A 15,414-nucleotide genomic window follows, 5' to 3' on the forward strand; every position below is an offset into this window, starting at 1 on the left:
CCATTTATAGATCTTAAACAAAGCAGAGTGAATCCAACCTTGAATTTCATGCACAAGCAAATTATCAATCTGTAGACACTTGTGAGAACACCTATCTCTAACTGTGTATATATCATTCTATGTATCAGTTGCTATTGTGCTGTCTAAGGACCTGATCCAAAATTCACTGAAGTCAAAAGGAGTCTGTTTACTTAATGGGATTTGGATGAGACCCTGAAACCGCGGTGTGCCTCAGTTTACCCACATGTACATTCAGAATAATGAACTGAATTCTGCTGTTTTACTCACTTGAATAGTCCCATTGATTTCAGTCACAGGATTACTGGGTTTTACAATGCAAACAAGGTTTAGTCAGACAACATGTACCACAGGGATGTTGTGAGGATTGCTTAATATTTGTAAAGCACTTTCAGATCCTCAGATGAAAGGAACAGAACCATATAAATGCCAAGTATTATTTAGTCCAGCAGAGGAAAGAGAGAGAGAAATAAACCCCCTAACATTTCAGCTTCTTCTGGGAAGTAAAGGCCCAGAGGGTGCTGAAATGTCAAGGATTTTTTTCCTCTGTCCCTTTTTTCTTCTAGACTAAATGGTGTGAATGCCACTGCAGTCTTAGTAAATACATCTCCTGTGCTAAAGCAGGCTACCTCTGGAATCTTTTAATTCTTTTTGACAGGTGGGGAGGTGCCCAAATATTATAATATGATTTCCCTTGAAACACTGTTTATATTGAAACACTGTTGGGGGCAAGGGGGTGGCTAAGCAGCACTACAGCCAGCTGCCTGGACTTGTCTGGCAAAATGAAAATAAATACATTCTCAGGCTATCATTTCATGGGGCCAGGTTGTGATATGTGGACGGAGGGGTTCTCCACACATGCTTGGAAAGGAGGCTTGTGTGCTCCAACAACATTGTCCTCCCCAGTCCCAGGCCCTGTGAAGAGCTTTCTACACAGCCTGGGTCTGTGCTGGGCATACAGGGAAGGGAGTGGAGATGGGGCAGGAGGGGAATTGGGCTGGCTCAGATGGGCACATATGTTCTTCCCTTGCACCCAGTGAACATCTCCCAAAAAGTGAAAGTAGTCCTAGACTGTATCCCTTCGTGTGGACCCTCCTTCCTTCCTTTCCTTTCTCCTTCCCAAGGAGACACTGCAGTTTTGGGGGGGGGGTTCCTACAGTGTGGTGCCACTGAAACTGTGTTGCCAAGGTGCTGCTGGGGACGATGTGCTGGATGCCAAAGTCACAGGATCTCTGTATGGGTGGCCCTCGCCTCCCACAGATCCCCTCTCAGATTTAGCAATGTTGTTTTCCTTGGACAGGGACAAATGGTGGCCCACTCAAAGGAAAGATGCAGGGGAATATCTGAGGAAATCCCTATGGATCTGCTTCCCTCGCAAAAATTCCCTTCCCAGGGGCACAGTGGGAGAACCAGGCAGTGCTTTGGCCATGTAGGTTACATGCTACTTGCTATATAGTAAGTATACCTGAACCATCTGCTCCCAACCCCTCCCCCTCACAAATTTGTTATGCAAATTACGGAGACCTACATACTTACATCTCATATAGCCCCGTAGAATCTAAGGCTGGCCCTGCCTATGGTAAACTATAAAATATGTTTGCCTCTGAAGAATTCCTGACTATATCAGTGGGAGATGACCTGTGCTAAAAGAAATAAATGATGCTGTTCAAAGTGCATCAGACCTCCCTTCAGGTTACCATGGTCTAGAAACAGTGACAACTTCTACCTTTAAACACTCAGTAACACTCTCATCGTGCTCTCTAATAGAGCAAAGCCATTAAGTTGTCCCCATTGTAATTTAGATCACAGAAGAGACTTGCACAGATTTTTTCAGGTTAAAATAACCAGTATAAAGAAAGTAGGCAAAATTATTCCACTGTAGCTACGTACTTAATTATATGGAATACTGCATAAATTGTCAAGTGCAAAGAATTATTCTGATAAATTAAAATACTAATTAAATAGGCTATTGCAGAATTTTGAGAACATTATAGGGTTCCGCTTCTTCAGGTAATTTGCATATCCTTCATCTAGTGTATTTAATTTTAAAGGACTTCTTTTTTGTGTGTTTGGAAACCCTTTTTGTCTCAGTAGAAGATTGAAAAAGGGATTTATAGCTTGCTCACTGACTTTTTTTATAGCAGTTTCCACTAGTGCCTCTCTGTTGATGAGTGTGTCACACCTCGGTTACAATTTTAGGAGTTTAAAAATTGGCTATAAAAATAACTGTTAGAATGTGAAATATAGGGCGTTGTCTACAGCTACTTCTTTCCTTTTTTAAAAAAAAAATTGCAAAATAAATATCTACCAATATGTAGATAACATGGAAATAAAAGAAAAGTGAGATGATTCTGATTTTAGATGTCATTTAATGCTTCTAAAATGTCAAGTGTCAGATTTTCAGAGGATTCTCAATGTGCTTCTAAATATCTGGGCTCAGTTTTCCATCCCTGTTTTTGGATGCCCTGTCCTCTGTGTTTAAAAATTTTGGTTAACCATTTACACATCTAAGGTCCAACATTTTCAAACTTGGATAGCTAAAATTAGGTACCAAAATACATATTTTGGCATTTAAATAAGTGGTCAGATTTCTTCAGTGGGACGGCGAGCTCTGCAGCTGCCACTGACTTCAGTGGAATTTGTCAACAGCTCTGAAAATCAAGTCACTTTTATTTAGGTGCTTAAATATGGCCCCAAACTTTAGGTGTTTATATCTGAAAATTTTGGCCTGAATTTTTAAAAATATTATTGAGTATAAATAATAAAACAAGAACAATTTTGTAAACATTGTAATATGCTTAGAACCTATACAATAATTTTCACTTTCGAAATGTTTTAATAAACACCAAATATAATTGAACATTACCTTTTTACGTGTGTGTGTGTGTGTGTGTGTGTGTGTGTGTGTGTGTGAAAGGTAAATTCACTGTTTTCTTAGGTTAATTGTAGTGTGAATTTCTTAATTGTAGTGTAAATTCTCATAAACCTGAGGTTTTGGTCATTCAAAATCTCTTCTGAATTCAGAATGCTTTAAGGGCTTGATTCTGAATTCTTTGTGTACCTAAAATTTTGATGAACTTTCATGGGTGCACAAGGGCTGCAGGATGAGGATTTAGGTGTCTTTCTACCTGATAGCATGGACAAATGCAGTTTACATTCACAACTCCAAGGGATTTGGGGGGTGGGGGAGGGACAGGGGACGGGACATTTGGTTGCTGAACTCCTAAGAAATAGAAAATTGTGTGTCTAAAAATTTAGGCACGGGAAAATTAAACTTAAAGAGCACCTTGATTTTTAGCTATTGGAAAACCCACTGTTGAGGTGGGTTCATGCATACTGAGCATATAATACCTAGTTTCCAATCTTTGCACTAGCTTCCTGTTCACTTCCGGGTTCAAATCAAGATGTTATAGATAATCTATAACACACTAGATAGCCTGGGGCCCCTCTGTTTCCAAGACTACCTCTCCTTTTGTGCCCCATTATAGGATTTAAAATCAGCCAGAAAACTCCTCCTATAAGTGTCGAGAACTGAACATCAGGAGGTTCTGCTGAGGGCCCTCTCCTGCATTCTGTCAAAGCCTGAGTTTGGCCACTTTCAAGATGGGATTTAATCAGGCCTTTCAAGGGTTGCCAGTTTTCTAACTAAACAAAACTGAACACCCTTGCCTCTCCCCCTCCCACTCACTCTCCCTCAACCTCACTCACTTGCTCATTTTCACCAGGCTGGGGAGAGTCCCTTTTTGACCAGGTGTTCCAGTTGAAAACCGAACACCTGGCAACCCTAGGAGGTTTCAATTTTGGCAGGGGTTTATTGAGTTGAATGGCGATAACATAAGAGCTGTTCTTTGTGTTTTGGCCTATATCAACTGGCAATTGTGCTGTAAAGGTGGTTTTTAAGTATGCTTTATTGAAAGTAAAATAACTTCAGTGATAGTGAGGCTGTGGAAGAAGACAAGAAAAATCAGTAAATTACCTCCTGGCCAAATACACTGTAAAATAAATACAACAGGCCCAACATTTTCTTATTAAGTGTAGATGCCATACAGAACCATATGAGATTTTTTTGTTGTTTTTTTTTCCACATGTACTGCATTTATTTGATTTCTGCTATACTGTGTCATCGTATTTATCACGTACAAACAGTGAACTACAACGCATTCTGCTGGACGTTCTGTTGCTCTGACTCAGCCTGTGGAGTTTTCTGTTTTTATAAAGCTTCTTCTCAATTATTGTATTTGGCATAAAAATGCTTTGAACGTGCATGCTATAAATGAATGTGTAGGTGGGAGGCAGCATGGTGCAGGAGAACGAGCACGAGGCTGAAAATTGGAGGTTGATTACAATGATTGATTAAGTGATTTATTTAGATTTATACAATACAACGTAGGCACCCTTGAAATAACTCAAGGATACAAGAAAATTAATACCCAAATGTAACTACTATGCAGCAGTTCAGTTCAATATAACTCACTACCCACAAACCCAGCAACTCAAAAGCTCAAATTACAGCCCCCCTCAAGCAGTTCCCCACCCTACATGTATATTTACAAAACTGCATTGCTAATAGGCATGTTTCAAGTATGTGTGCAAACACATGCTAGGTGGCCACTTACCTGTCCATGTGCATATGGAAATACCGTAATGGCATGCATATCAATGTGCGCAGGTCTGCAGTTTGAAAATCAGGTTTAAGAAGTCTAAAATCCTAAACATGGCTCAAGCACTGATCCTCTGCACAGCAGTGGGCAAGTCCCTGCCTGTCTCTGCCTCAAGTTTCCCTCTGGGGAAAGTGGAGATAACAATATTTACTTAACAAACTCCCTCTGGCATGGTGAGGGTAAACACATTAGTTAATGTGGCTAAAGCACTTTGAAGATGTAAAGCATTATATAAACAGTAAATAGCAATATTTAATCTAATGTATTTAATTTCTCTGCATTTTAGGTCCCAGTCCAGCAAATAGTGTGTTTAAGTGCTTTTCTAGATAGGGGTTTTAACTGGGACCATCACCTTGGGAGGTATCCTATATAAAAAATAAAGCTAACAGTTATGTACATCCAAAAGACGGACCTAGATCTCCTCTCTATTTTAATCCATGGATAAAGTCCTGACCCTGTTGAAGTCAATGGCAGAACTCCCACTGATTTCAGTTGGACCAGGATTTCACCACATGTTCTTAACTGGAGTTAGCTGAAGACTTGATTCTTCATTCCTTGGACACAAACAACGGCTATTGGAATCAATAGAAATGATGCATACACAGGAAATGAAGATGAGCTCTAAAGGCCTGATTCAAGCCCGTTGAAATCAGTGGGAGTCTCATTTGATTTGCACTTTGGATCTGGCCCTGAACAAATAAAGTCACTAAACATTGCCCATGAAAATAGTCTGCTGTAATGCCGTACTTTGTAACTACAGCACTTAAAATGTTCTTTTCTGAAAGGGGTGACTGTTTACTATATTCAGACAGACTTATTTGATTTGCTTCAGTGACTTATTTGGTTTTGTGCTTGGTTTTTTTTGTTGGTTTATTTTCAATGCCTGCTGTGTGGAAAGTGTTAAATGGAAAAATCTCAATTAAATACTGGCTTAGTTCATTTAAAGGGGGGCTTCATAGATTGTGGAACAATTTAGTTAGTTACCTTATCTGCAAAGCAGGGGTAATTTGTTATAAAGTTATTCACACCTGTGGGATATAAATATTGTAATAATAAAATATTGCTCACATTACAGGGGTGTGTTGGGACCAGGAAGGGGCTTAAAGAGGAGAAGACTAGGGCCTTCTGATGTGACAGGAAAAGGAAGTCAAGAGTTTATCACAAGGAGTGGGGCTGAACTAGGGGGAAAAGTCTGTCTGGGGCAGAGGGGCTGGAAAGAAGTGTGTTCGAAAAGAGGAGATTGAATCCGCCTCATGTGACATCCTTGAATGTCTTTTTTGGGGCGGGTGGATTCCAAAGATTTGATTGGTCCAGGCTCAATTTAATTTTATTCCATCCCCATTGTAGAGTTGGGTATGATTGATTTATATTGTGCTATTCCATCACTCTGAAACTAAAGGAGATGTAGTATATTGAAGTAAACACATCTGGTTTTGCTCTTTCTCTTTTAGATAATAATGAAAGATTAATGACACAAAGGCTCAATAATAGTGTTGCTATGAGTGAAACATATACCATAGATAAATAAGATAAACAGCAATTATATTGAATTTGTTGGGAAGGGGAAAAAAAAGCTTGATTATATAGTGAATGCTGCAGACTCATCAAAATCCCAGCTTTTCCTTAAGTCTCTGTATCTTAATTTTTCTAACAGATGTCAACAAATACAATCTTGAAAAAGCTACTGGACTGAAGATTCTGCAGACTGGCGTAGGGGAGGTAAGTGACTTGGGGGCATTTTTTACTCTCAAAAACATTTTAATTGTTCTTTTATGAAATCCTAGAGCTCATGGATATATATGAACTACCAGTGCTAATAATGCTAAGGGCCTTTTTATGATACAGCTGCATCTGTCAAAGTGCAATCTGCTGCACACATAGTGCCATACCCCATGGAGAATAAAGCACCAAACTTATGTATAAAGCTCAGCAGCCATTAAGAAATGCACTTCCTAGCTTTGTTGTATATGAGGTACAAAATCCCCAAAGATGATCAAGGCAATTGAAGTGTCTTATTATCCCCCCGGTTTCAATGGAGTACAATCTCATCTAGATCAATTAAAATCTAAATTTGGGGTAAAGTGTCTTTAGATGTAAAGGATGAACCTATCTGTGAATCACTTGCTTATTTTCAGTGCATTTTTTTATTTAATTTGAAATATAAATAAAATATTTCTGTTCCATTATGGTGATCTGAAGCAAAAACTCTATTAAAGATTTTATCATTTATTAATTAAGATGATGCTCTCTGCTAAGAACCTCGTATGAACTGCAGGTGAATACTAATTTTGGTTCTAATTTTATGTACAAAAAGGGATTTTTTTTCTTTTATAATTCAGTAATTTTGCTAGTGGAAAATGCTCATAGGTCTGGACAGATGTTTGTTTCTTGTGTTTATATTACTCTTGGTATTAAGAATAATTAACCACAACTTGGTAACATTGAAGTAAATTAACTATTTGATTCATTCTCAATTTCTGGTGTTTCTTCTTCTTTGTCGGTTCATGACTAATAGCCCATTCTGCAAAGTTTAAGCACATGAGTAACTTTATGCACATAAGTAAAGGCTTGGTCCCTAAAGCGCTGCCAATTCTGAGAATGACTGAGTACCCACAGCTTCAATTGGTTTATGGCTGTAAGGATCTGATCCTGCAAACAGGCCAGATCTTTGGCAAGTGTAAGTCAACATAGCTCCATTGGTGCTATGCTGAGGATTCTGATCCAGGTGTGCATAACTCTACTTATGTGACTAGACCCCTGACGTCAGTGGGACTACTCGTGTTAGTAAAGTTATACCTGTACTTCAAGGGTTGGAGTGTCTGTGTATGATCCAAAGACCATTGAAGTCAGTGGAAAGACTCCCATTGACTTCAGTGGGTTTGGGATCAGGCTGTCAGTGTGGAACTTTTTTGAGAGCCTGAATCTGATATTCACCTGCTATAATTTGGCAGTCAATTTAGTCAATTCCTATTTTCAGCATTATTTTCAGAATTTAGTACTTCACTTAAATAGTCAATATATGTTGTGCCAGAGAAGAGCTTCGTAGAAAGTGAGCAATGTGCCTAGAAGGTGTCTGATTTGGAGCTAAATGGACAGAATGTGAAGGATAAATTAAACGAATATCTGGTAGAAACTTTTCCCACAAAGAATAGGTTGGCATAACAGATATTATTGATTGATTGATTGATTGATGTTTCCTCAGTGCCTTTTAAACTCTGATTTGGATTAATGAAACCTTTGAAAGTTAACAGCATTCTGCAACATAATGCATTTTTAGCAGGCAATAAGCAGAAAGAAAGAAACCCAGGTGAAGCATGAATCCAAGGTTTAAATATATCCTAGGTTATTAGTAAGGTATAGTGACCAGCAGGAAAAATAACCAAGCTGTTTGGCACATTAAGATGACAGATGAAACTCTCGATTCTAGTGCCTATATATTTTGTTAAATGTGAACTCATAAAATGTCTCTCTCAGTTCAGTGCTTTCCCCCATCTACGTCTTATCAGTTATTATTATGTATATATAAAATACATTTCTGCACAGTCGCACCTACATGAAAAAGAATGGAGCTCTATGATTATGCCATTTATTTGTTGATTCAGGATCATATTCAGTTTTGGCCAGGTTAAATCCAACTATACTAATCCAGTCTAATAGTTCATTTTCAGTTAATCGTTGTGCTTACTATATAATAAAAAGGACAGCTATAACCAAATTGAAAGATACTTTTGTTGGATCAGGAGTTCTTCTGAAGCAAATTGTGGATCCAGTAGTTAGACGTTATGGTAACTGTAAATCACTTAGCCAAGATGTTCACATCAGAAGGACTCAGAATAAACACCCTGATTTTTTAAATGAGAAATGACCTTTTTTGTCTTTCCAAGAGTCAGATTCATGACACAGTTAATGAGTAGATCGTTTCATTTACATTTGCAGAATTTTAGAACAGGGTGGAATGTCTTTATGTAACATCTTTCCTATTTCAAGTAACCCAAAGATTTCAAGAGAAAAATGAGCCAGATACTAGCAAAAGGTGCTGAGGTTATATAAACAAATACAGCTACTGTTCTATGCTCAGCAATATCTCATAAATTGCATTTTACATTGGAACCTGTTTTAGGTTTTGATCCTGCTCTCATTGAGATCAATAGGAGTTTTGCCACAATAAGAAATGAGTAGACACCAAGGACTAAATCAAGCCCTCAAGGCACAACTCTGCACTGAAAGCAGTGTGAAGGCACCTCACCCCATTGAGGGTGGGGAGGAAGCAGAATGCTTGCCAGAGCTCCTGACTGGTCTGGGGAAATGCAAACAGCCATACCTTTTTAAGGGATGCAGCATACTTTCCCCTCTTAAGCTATCTGTTCCAGTCATGTCTCTGCATATTCTCTACCTTCTTCTGGCAGCACCTTGGAAACAGACTTGAGCGCCGCTGAGTGCTGGGGCTGTAATTCTAGCATGTCCTTATGGGAAACCATACAAAGGTTAGGAGGCACCATTGTCACGGGTAAGACAGAAGGCATACTGGAATGTGCTTCTTGGGATCTACACAGTCAACTGCACCTTCTCTAATAGGCAAAATCTAGTCCTTTTTCTTCCTTCCTGCCGTGACCAAGCCAGCAGGATCCAGCTAGAGTTTCAGACCAAATGTTACTTCAATTTGATTTCCTTGACCTCATAATAGTCTGTGGAGAAGGATACCGTGAAAGGGTGAAACAGCCAGGAAACGAGTTAAGGGCTTTCTGCTTGTCACATGACTCAGCAGATGCCTACGGGGGGCGGCGGGGGAGGGGAGAGCAGTGTTCTATTTCTGGGACTGAAAGAAGGAAGGGGAAAGGCCTCTAGTGATTGTAGCTTGTTGGTCGGGGGAATAGCTTTGTTTTATTTTCATGAGTTTTTGTCTTTGTGTAATAATATTGTGCTCTGAGGCAAGATTCTTAACCAGACTTGGGTGTGGCACTGGTTCTCTCCTGGACTGGTGAAGGAGCCCACCAGCTTACAGATATATTATTTTAGATTTTTCTTACTAATTTTCTAATGTGGAATGTTAATTGCATGTATAGGATCTGAATTATAGTGCTCTGTGATTCACTAATGTAATGACAGACATTGAATTAAAATAGCTTTTTAAACTAAGTGGAAATATCTCAAAACAAAATATAAGTGAAACGAGCATTCTGCTGTAGACTCTCATGTTCCAGAGTAGATCAGTGATATTTTGACATATTTCAGGGAAATCGCAGTTTCAGATATTTTGATAAGTTTTGGAATTATGTTGAAATTAGTGCTATTACAATAAAACATAAAGATCAATATTTAAAAGATCATCATGGGGAATGGTGAAACAGGAAGCCACAGGTGTATGGTAGGGGACTGTCTATAATGAAATAAATGCTTCTTGGGAAAGGCATCACATTCCCAAATTACTACCTTCCCTATTGGAATAAAGGTATTAAATCTGAAGTGTTACAGATAACTTTGAAAACACGTTCTCAAATGTAGCACAGATGTATACTGGTTGTAATATTTCAGCACGTTGCCAGATAGTCTGGAAAAGGCAGTTGGGAGAAACCATCGGAAGAGATGGCAGAAATAATGTCACCCCCTTTGATTGAGCTGGCTTGCCTGCCAGTTTTTAGGGCGGGGCTGCAATATAGGAGTCTGGTTGGACTCTCACCTGCTACTAGAAAATCAGCTAGCAACTATGGCTAGCTCAACTTTTTTTTTCTTTTCCCCATCCTCATAAGGGTAGGAGGTTCTGTCAGAGGCGGGCATTGCAACTGTCACTGATGATTTTGTCACCTCCAAATTAGACTACAGTCATGTGTTCTGCATGGACCTACAATGTAAATTTATCCAGAAATTGAAGCTGGCGCAGAATTTGACAACTGGTTTGTAGTGAAGTACTCCTTGCCAGAGAATGCATTGCCAGCATTTTGAAATTACCCTAATTAAGTACCAGATAGAATGGAAAATGTGGTTTTTGGCCTTTAAAGCCCTAATTTGTAGGGCTTGGGACCTACAGATATTGCCTTTGTTCCTGAGCCATGCTACCACAGCCCTAATTGGATAAGAGAAAGGGGGCAGCTGGCAGAGTATTCTCCACCAGAGCGCCTCAGCTTTGGGACTTGTTCCTCCCACTTATCTGTAAAAGTACTAGGTTTTGGACCAGCAGGTACCATTTGTTTTTCATAGTTGTGAGTGAATGGGGAGATTCTAACAGGGGCTCTTCAGTATGATTTTTGCTGGTGTGTAATTTCCTGTTGCTGTTGATATCTAGATTAACAATTAATGGATAGTTACTGGAGTGGACTGTATTATGCCTGCATACTTAGAAATTGTCAAGGAATGCCTGGAGCAAGAGATAGGTACTTCTTTTTAATGGATGCTTCTGCGATTCTAAATATATTAATAAAATCAAAAAGAAGTTAAAAGCATTAAATATTGATTAACAGATACAGTATCTAAATACTTCAAAACATTTTTACTTGTGCCACCTATCAACAATGACTTTATTCTACATGACTAAATAATATCAATTTCTAAGTCACTTTTACATTTTAAAATATCCCATGTTAATTTTGAAGAGAATAATATTAATTTGATGAACTCATACTCACATTGAGAAGTGTCTTACTGTGCAAGTATTGTGAGAATATGTGTATTGTAAAGTAGTATTAATAAGTAATGGTATCAGAATTTGGTCCTATAATTGCATATAGAATTAATTCTTAATTCAACTGTAAGGAATAAAATTAAACATAAGGTAAATTTTCCCACAGAGAATAGTGGAGCTGTATGGTTCATTTGGTAAGTCCTTGTGCTTTTTTTTCAAATGCATTGTTGATAATATTTACAGGCTATGTTAATGCTATAATTTAATTATTCATTATTGTACATAGCCCACTAGAGGGATGCTTTTAAAATAATTTTCGTCAACAGTGTTAAAAAAGGCCAAAGAAAGATGCATAATGTGCAAAATAAAAATGATGTATTTACAGTGTAATCTTTGTAATATGCCCTGTGTAATAGCATATTGTATATAAAATGTGCTAGAATCATAACGATTAGTGGGCTACTGGATGATCACTCCAGGAAGATCACTCAAGGAGCACTCAAGGAAGAAATGGCCATTGCAGAGAAGATAAATAAATAATTTGCGTTGGTCTTCACTGCAGAGGAAGTGAGGGAGATTCCCACACCTAATCCATTCTATGTAGGTGACAGAGCTCAGGAACTATCCCAGTTGAGGTGTCAGTAGAGGAGGTTTTGGAACAAATAGATAAACTAAAGAGTAATAAGTCACAGGACCAGATGGTACTCAACCAAGAGTTCTGAAGGACTTCAAATATGAAATTATAGAACTACTAACTGTGGTGTGTAACCTATCACATAAATCAGCCTCTGTACGAGATGACTGATGGATAGCTAATGTGATGCTCATTTTTAAAAAAGGCTCCAGAGGCAATAATGGCAATTACAGGCCAGTAAATCTAACTTCAGTACCAGGCAAATTGGTTGAAACTGTAGTAAAGAACAGAATTATCAGACACATAGATGACCACGATATGTTGGGGAAGTGTGAGCCTGGCTTTTGTAAAGGGAAATCATGCCTTACCGATCTATTAGAATTCTTTGAGGAGGTCAACAAATATTTGGGCAAGAGTGATCCAGTGGATATAGTATACCTAGACTTTCAAAAATCTTTTGACGAGGTTCTTCACCAAAGGCTTTTAAGAAAAGTAGGCAGGAGGGAAGGTCCTCTCACGGGTCAGTAGCTGGTTAAAAGATAGGAAACAAAGGGTAGGAATAAATGGTAAGTTTTTACAGTGGAAAGGGATAAATAGTGGGGTCCCCCAAGGATCTGTACTTCGGCCAATGCTGTTCAACATATCCATAAATGATCTGGAAAAAGGTGGCAAAGTTTGCAAATGGTACAAAATTACTCAGGATAGTTAAGTCCAAAGCAGACTCTGACGAATTACAAAGGGATCTAAAAAAACTGTGTGACTGGGCAAGAAAATGTTGAAATTGATTAAATTCAATGTTGATAAGCACAAAGGAGTGCACATTGGAAAATATAATCCCATCTAGACATACAAAATGATGGAGCTAAATTAGCAGTTACCACTCAAGAAAGAGATCTTGGAGTCATTGTGGAAAGTTCTCTGAAAACTTCCATTCAATGCGCAGCAGCAGTTAAAAAACTAACACAATGTTAGGAACCATTAGGAAAGGGATAGATAATAAGACAGAAAAGATCATAATGCCACTATATAAAACCATGTTATGCCCACACCTTGGTACGCCCATACCTTGACTACTGTGTGCAGTTCTGGTCGCCCCATCTCAGAAAAGATATATTAGAATTGGAAAAGGTATAGAGAAGGGCGAGAAAAATGATTAAATGTATGGAACAGCTTCCATATGAGGAGAGATTAAAAAGACAGAGACTGTTCCTCTTAGAAAAGACACAACTAAGGGGGAATATGATAGAGCTCTATAAAATCATTAATGGTATGGAGACAGTGAATAGGGAAGTGTTATTTACCCTTCACATAACACAAGAACCAGGATTACCTAGTGAAATTAATAAACAACAGGTTTAAAACAAACATAAGAAAATACTTCTTCACACAACACACAGTCAGCCTGTGGAACTCATTGCCGGGGATCATGTTAAGGCCAAAAGTGTAACTCGGTTAAAAAAAGAATTAGATAAAAACAAAAGAATGGCCATACTAGGTCAGACTAATGGTCCATCTAGCCCAGTATCTTGTCCTCCAACAGTGACCAATGCCAGATTCTTAAGAAGTAATGAACAGAACAGGGCAATTGTTGAGTGATCCATCTACTGTTGTCCAGTCCCAGCATCTGGCAGCCAGAGGCTTAGGGGCTCCCAGAGTGTGGGGTTGCATCATTGACCATCTTGGCTAATAGCCATTGATGGACCTACCCTACATGAACTTATCAAATTCTCTTTTGGCCTTCACAGTATCTCCTGGCAATGAGTTCCACAGGTTGATTGTGCGTTGTTTGGCAGGCTTCCTCCATCTGATGTGCTTAAAAAATATTGCTGTTAGCTTTTGTGTCTTTTGCTAGTTGTTTTTCAAATTCTTTTCTGGCTTGCCTAATTATACTTTTACACTTCTATATTCCTTTCTGTTTTCCTCAGTAGGATCACACTTCCAATTTTTAAAGGATGCCTTTTTTCCCCCTCTAACCGCCTCTTTTACTCTGTTGTTTAACCATGGCAGCATTTTTTGTCCTCTTACTATCTTTTTTTAATTTGAGCCTCTATTATCGTGTTTTTTAAAAGTTTCCATGCAGCTTGCAGGCATTTCACTCTTCTGACTGTTCCTTTTAATTTTAATTTAACTAGCTTTCTCATTTTTGTGTAGTTTCCCTTTGTGAAGATAAATGCTACTATGGTGGGCTTCTTCAGTATTTCCCCCCCTACAAGGATGTTAAATTTAATTACATTATGGTCACTATTACCAAGTGGTTCAGCTATATTCACTTCTTGGACCAGATCCTCTGTGCAACTTAGAACTAAATCAAAGAATTGCCTCCCCCCTGGTGGGTTCCCAGACTAGCTGCTCCAAGAAGCAGTCATTCATGGTGTCTAGAAATTTTATCTCTACATCCCATCCAGATGTGGCATGTGTCCAGTCAATATGGGAAAGGTTGAAATCCCCCATTATTATTGAGTTTTCTATTTTTATAGCCTCTATAATCTGCCTGAGCATTTCCTAATCACTGACACCATTGTGGTCAGTAGTATATTTGTACTGCTATACTCTTAATATTTAAGCATGGAATTTCTATCCATAGAGATTCTATGGCACTGTTTGATTCATTTCAAATTTTTACTGTATTTGACTCTATGCTTTCTTTTACATATAGTGCTACTCAAGCACCAGTGTGACCTACTCTGTCATTCCTATATATTTTGTATTCTGGTATTAAGGCAGTCAAGTTCACCAATCTTATTATTTAGACTTCTTGCATATGTATACAAGCACTTATACAATTCGTGAATATTTAGTTGACTGCCTTCATGTGATGTAATTGAATGGGACTCTTTCATTTGACCGCTTCTCCTCATTTCCTAACCTGTACTTAATTAACGTCTGTCCTCTCCTTTTTACTAGGATATAGAGAATCCCCATTAACAGATCCTCCCCTAAGGGATGTCTCTGTCTGAACCAGATACTCCTCTGCACCTGTAGGCTTTCCTCTAGCCTTTAGGTTAAAAACTTCTCTACGATCTTTTTAAATTTACATGTCAGCAGTCTGGCTCTGGTTTTGGTTTAGGTGAAGCCCAGCCTTTCTGTATAGGTTTCTCCTTTCCCCAGTTCCTAATAAACTTAAAACTGTCCTCCCTACACCATCGTTTCATCCACGCATTAAGACCCTGCAGATCTGCCTAACAGGCCCTGCACATAGAACTGGAAGCATTTCAGAGAATCCTACCATGGAGGTCCTGAACTTTAATGTCTTACTTAGCAGCCTAAATTTGCCCTCCAGAACTTTCTCCTTCCTTTCCCTATTCATTGGTATCTACATGTATCACGACCACTGCTACTGTGAGAAGACAGGATACTGGGCTAGATGCACCTCTAGTCTGACCCTGTATGGCCATCTTTATGTTCTTATGTTTTATTGAGGATGGTTCCAGTCCTGCAACCACTTAGGCATGTGTGTAACTTTAATCACATAATTAAATATCCTG

General features: G+C 38.6%; 1 protein-coding gene across 1 annotated transcript in view; it reads left to right on the plus strand.

The window, feature by feature from the left end:
- Positions 1–15,414, plus strand: part of PTPRN2 (protein tyrosine phosphatase receptor type N2) — a 970,322-nt gene that overhangs the window by 660,481 nt on the left and 294,427 nt on the right. The window contains exon 12 of the mRNA XM_054021089.1: positions 6,334–6,398. Within this exon, the coding sequence (XP_053877064.1) occupies positions 6,334–6,398 (65 nt within the window). The remainder of the gene's footprint in view (positions 1–6,333; positions 6,399–15,414) is intronic.

The sequence above is a fragment of the Malaclemys terrapin genome, chromosome 2 (genome assembly GCF_027887155.1).
Source record: "Malaclemys terrapin pileata isolate rMalTer1 chromosome 2, rMalTer1.hap1, whole genome shotgun sequence".
NCBI lineage: Eukaryota > Metazoa > Chordata > Testudines > Emydidae > Malaclemys > Malaclemys terrapin.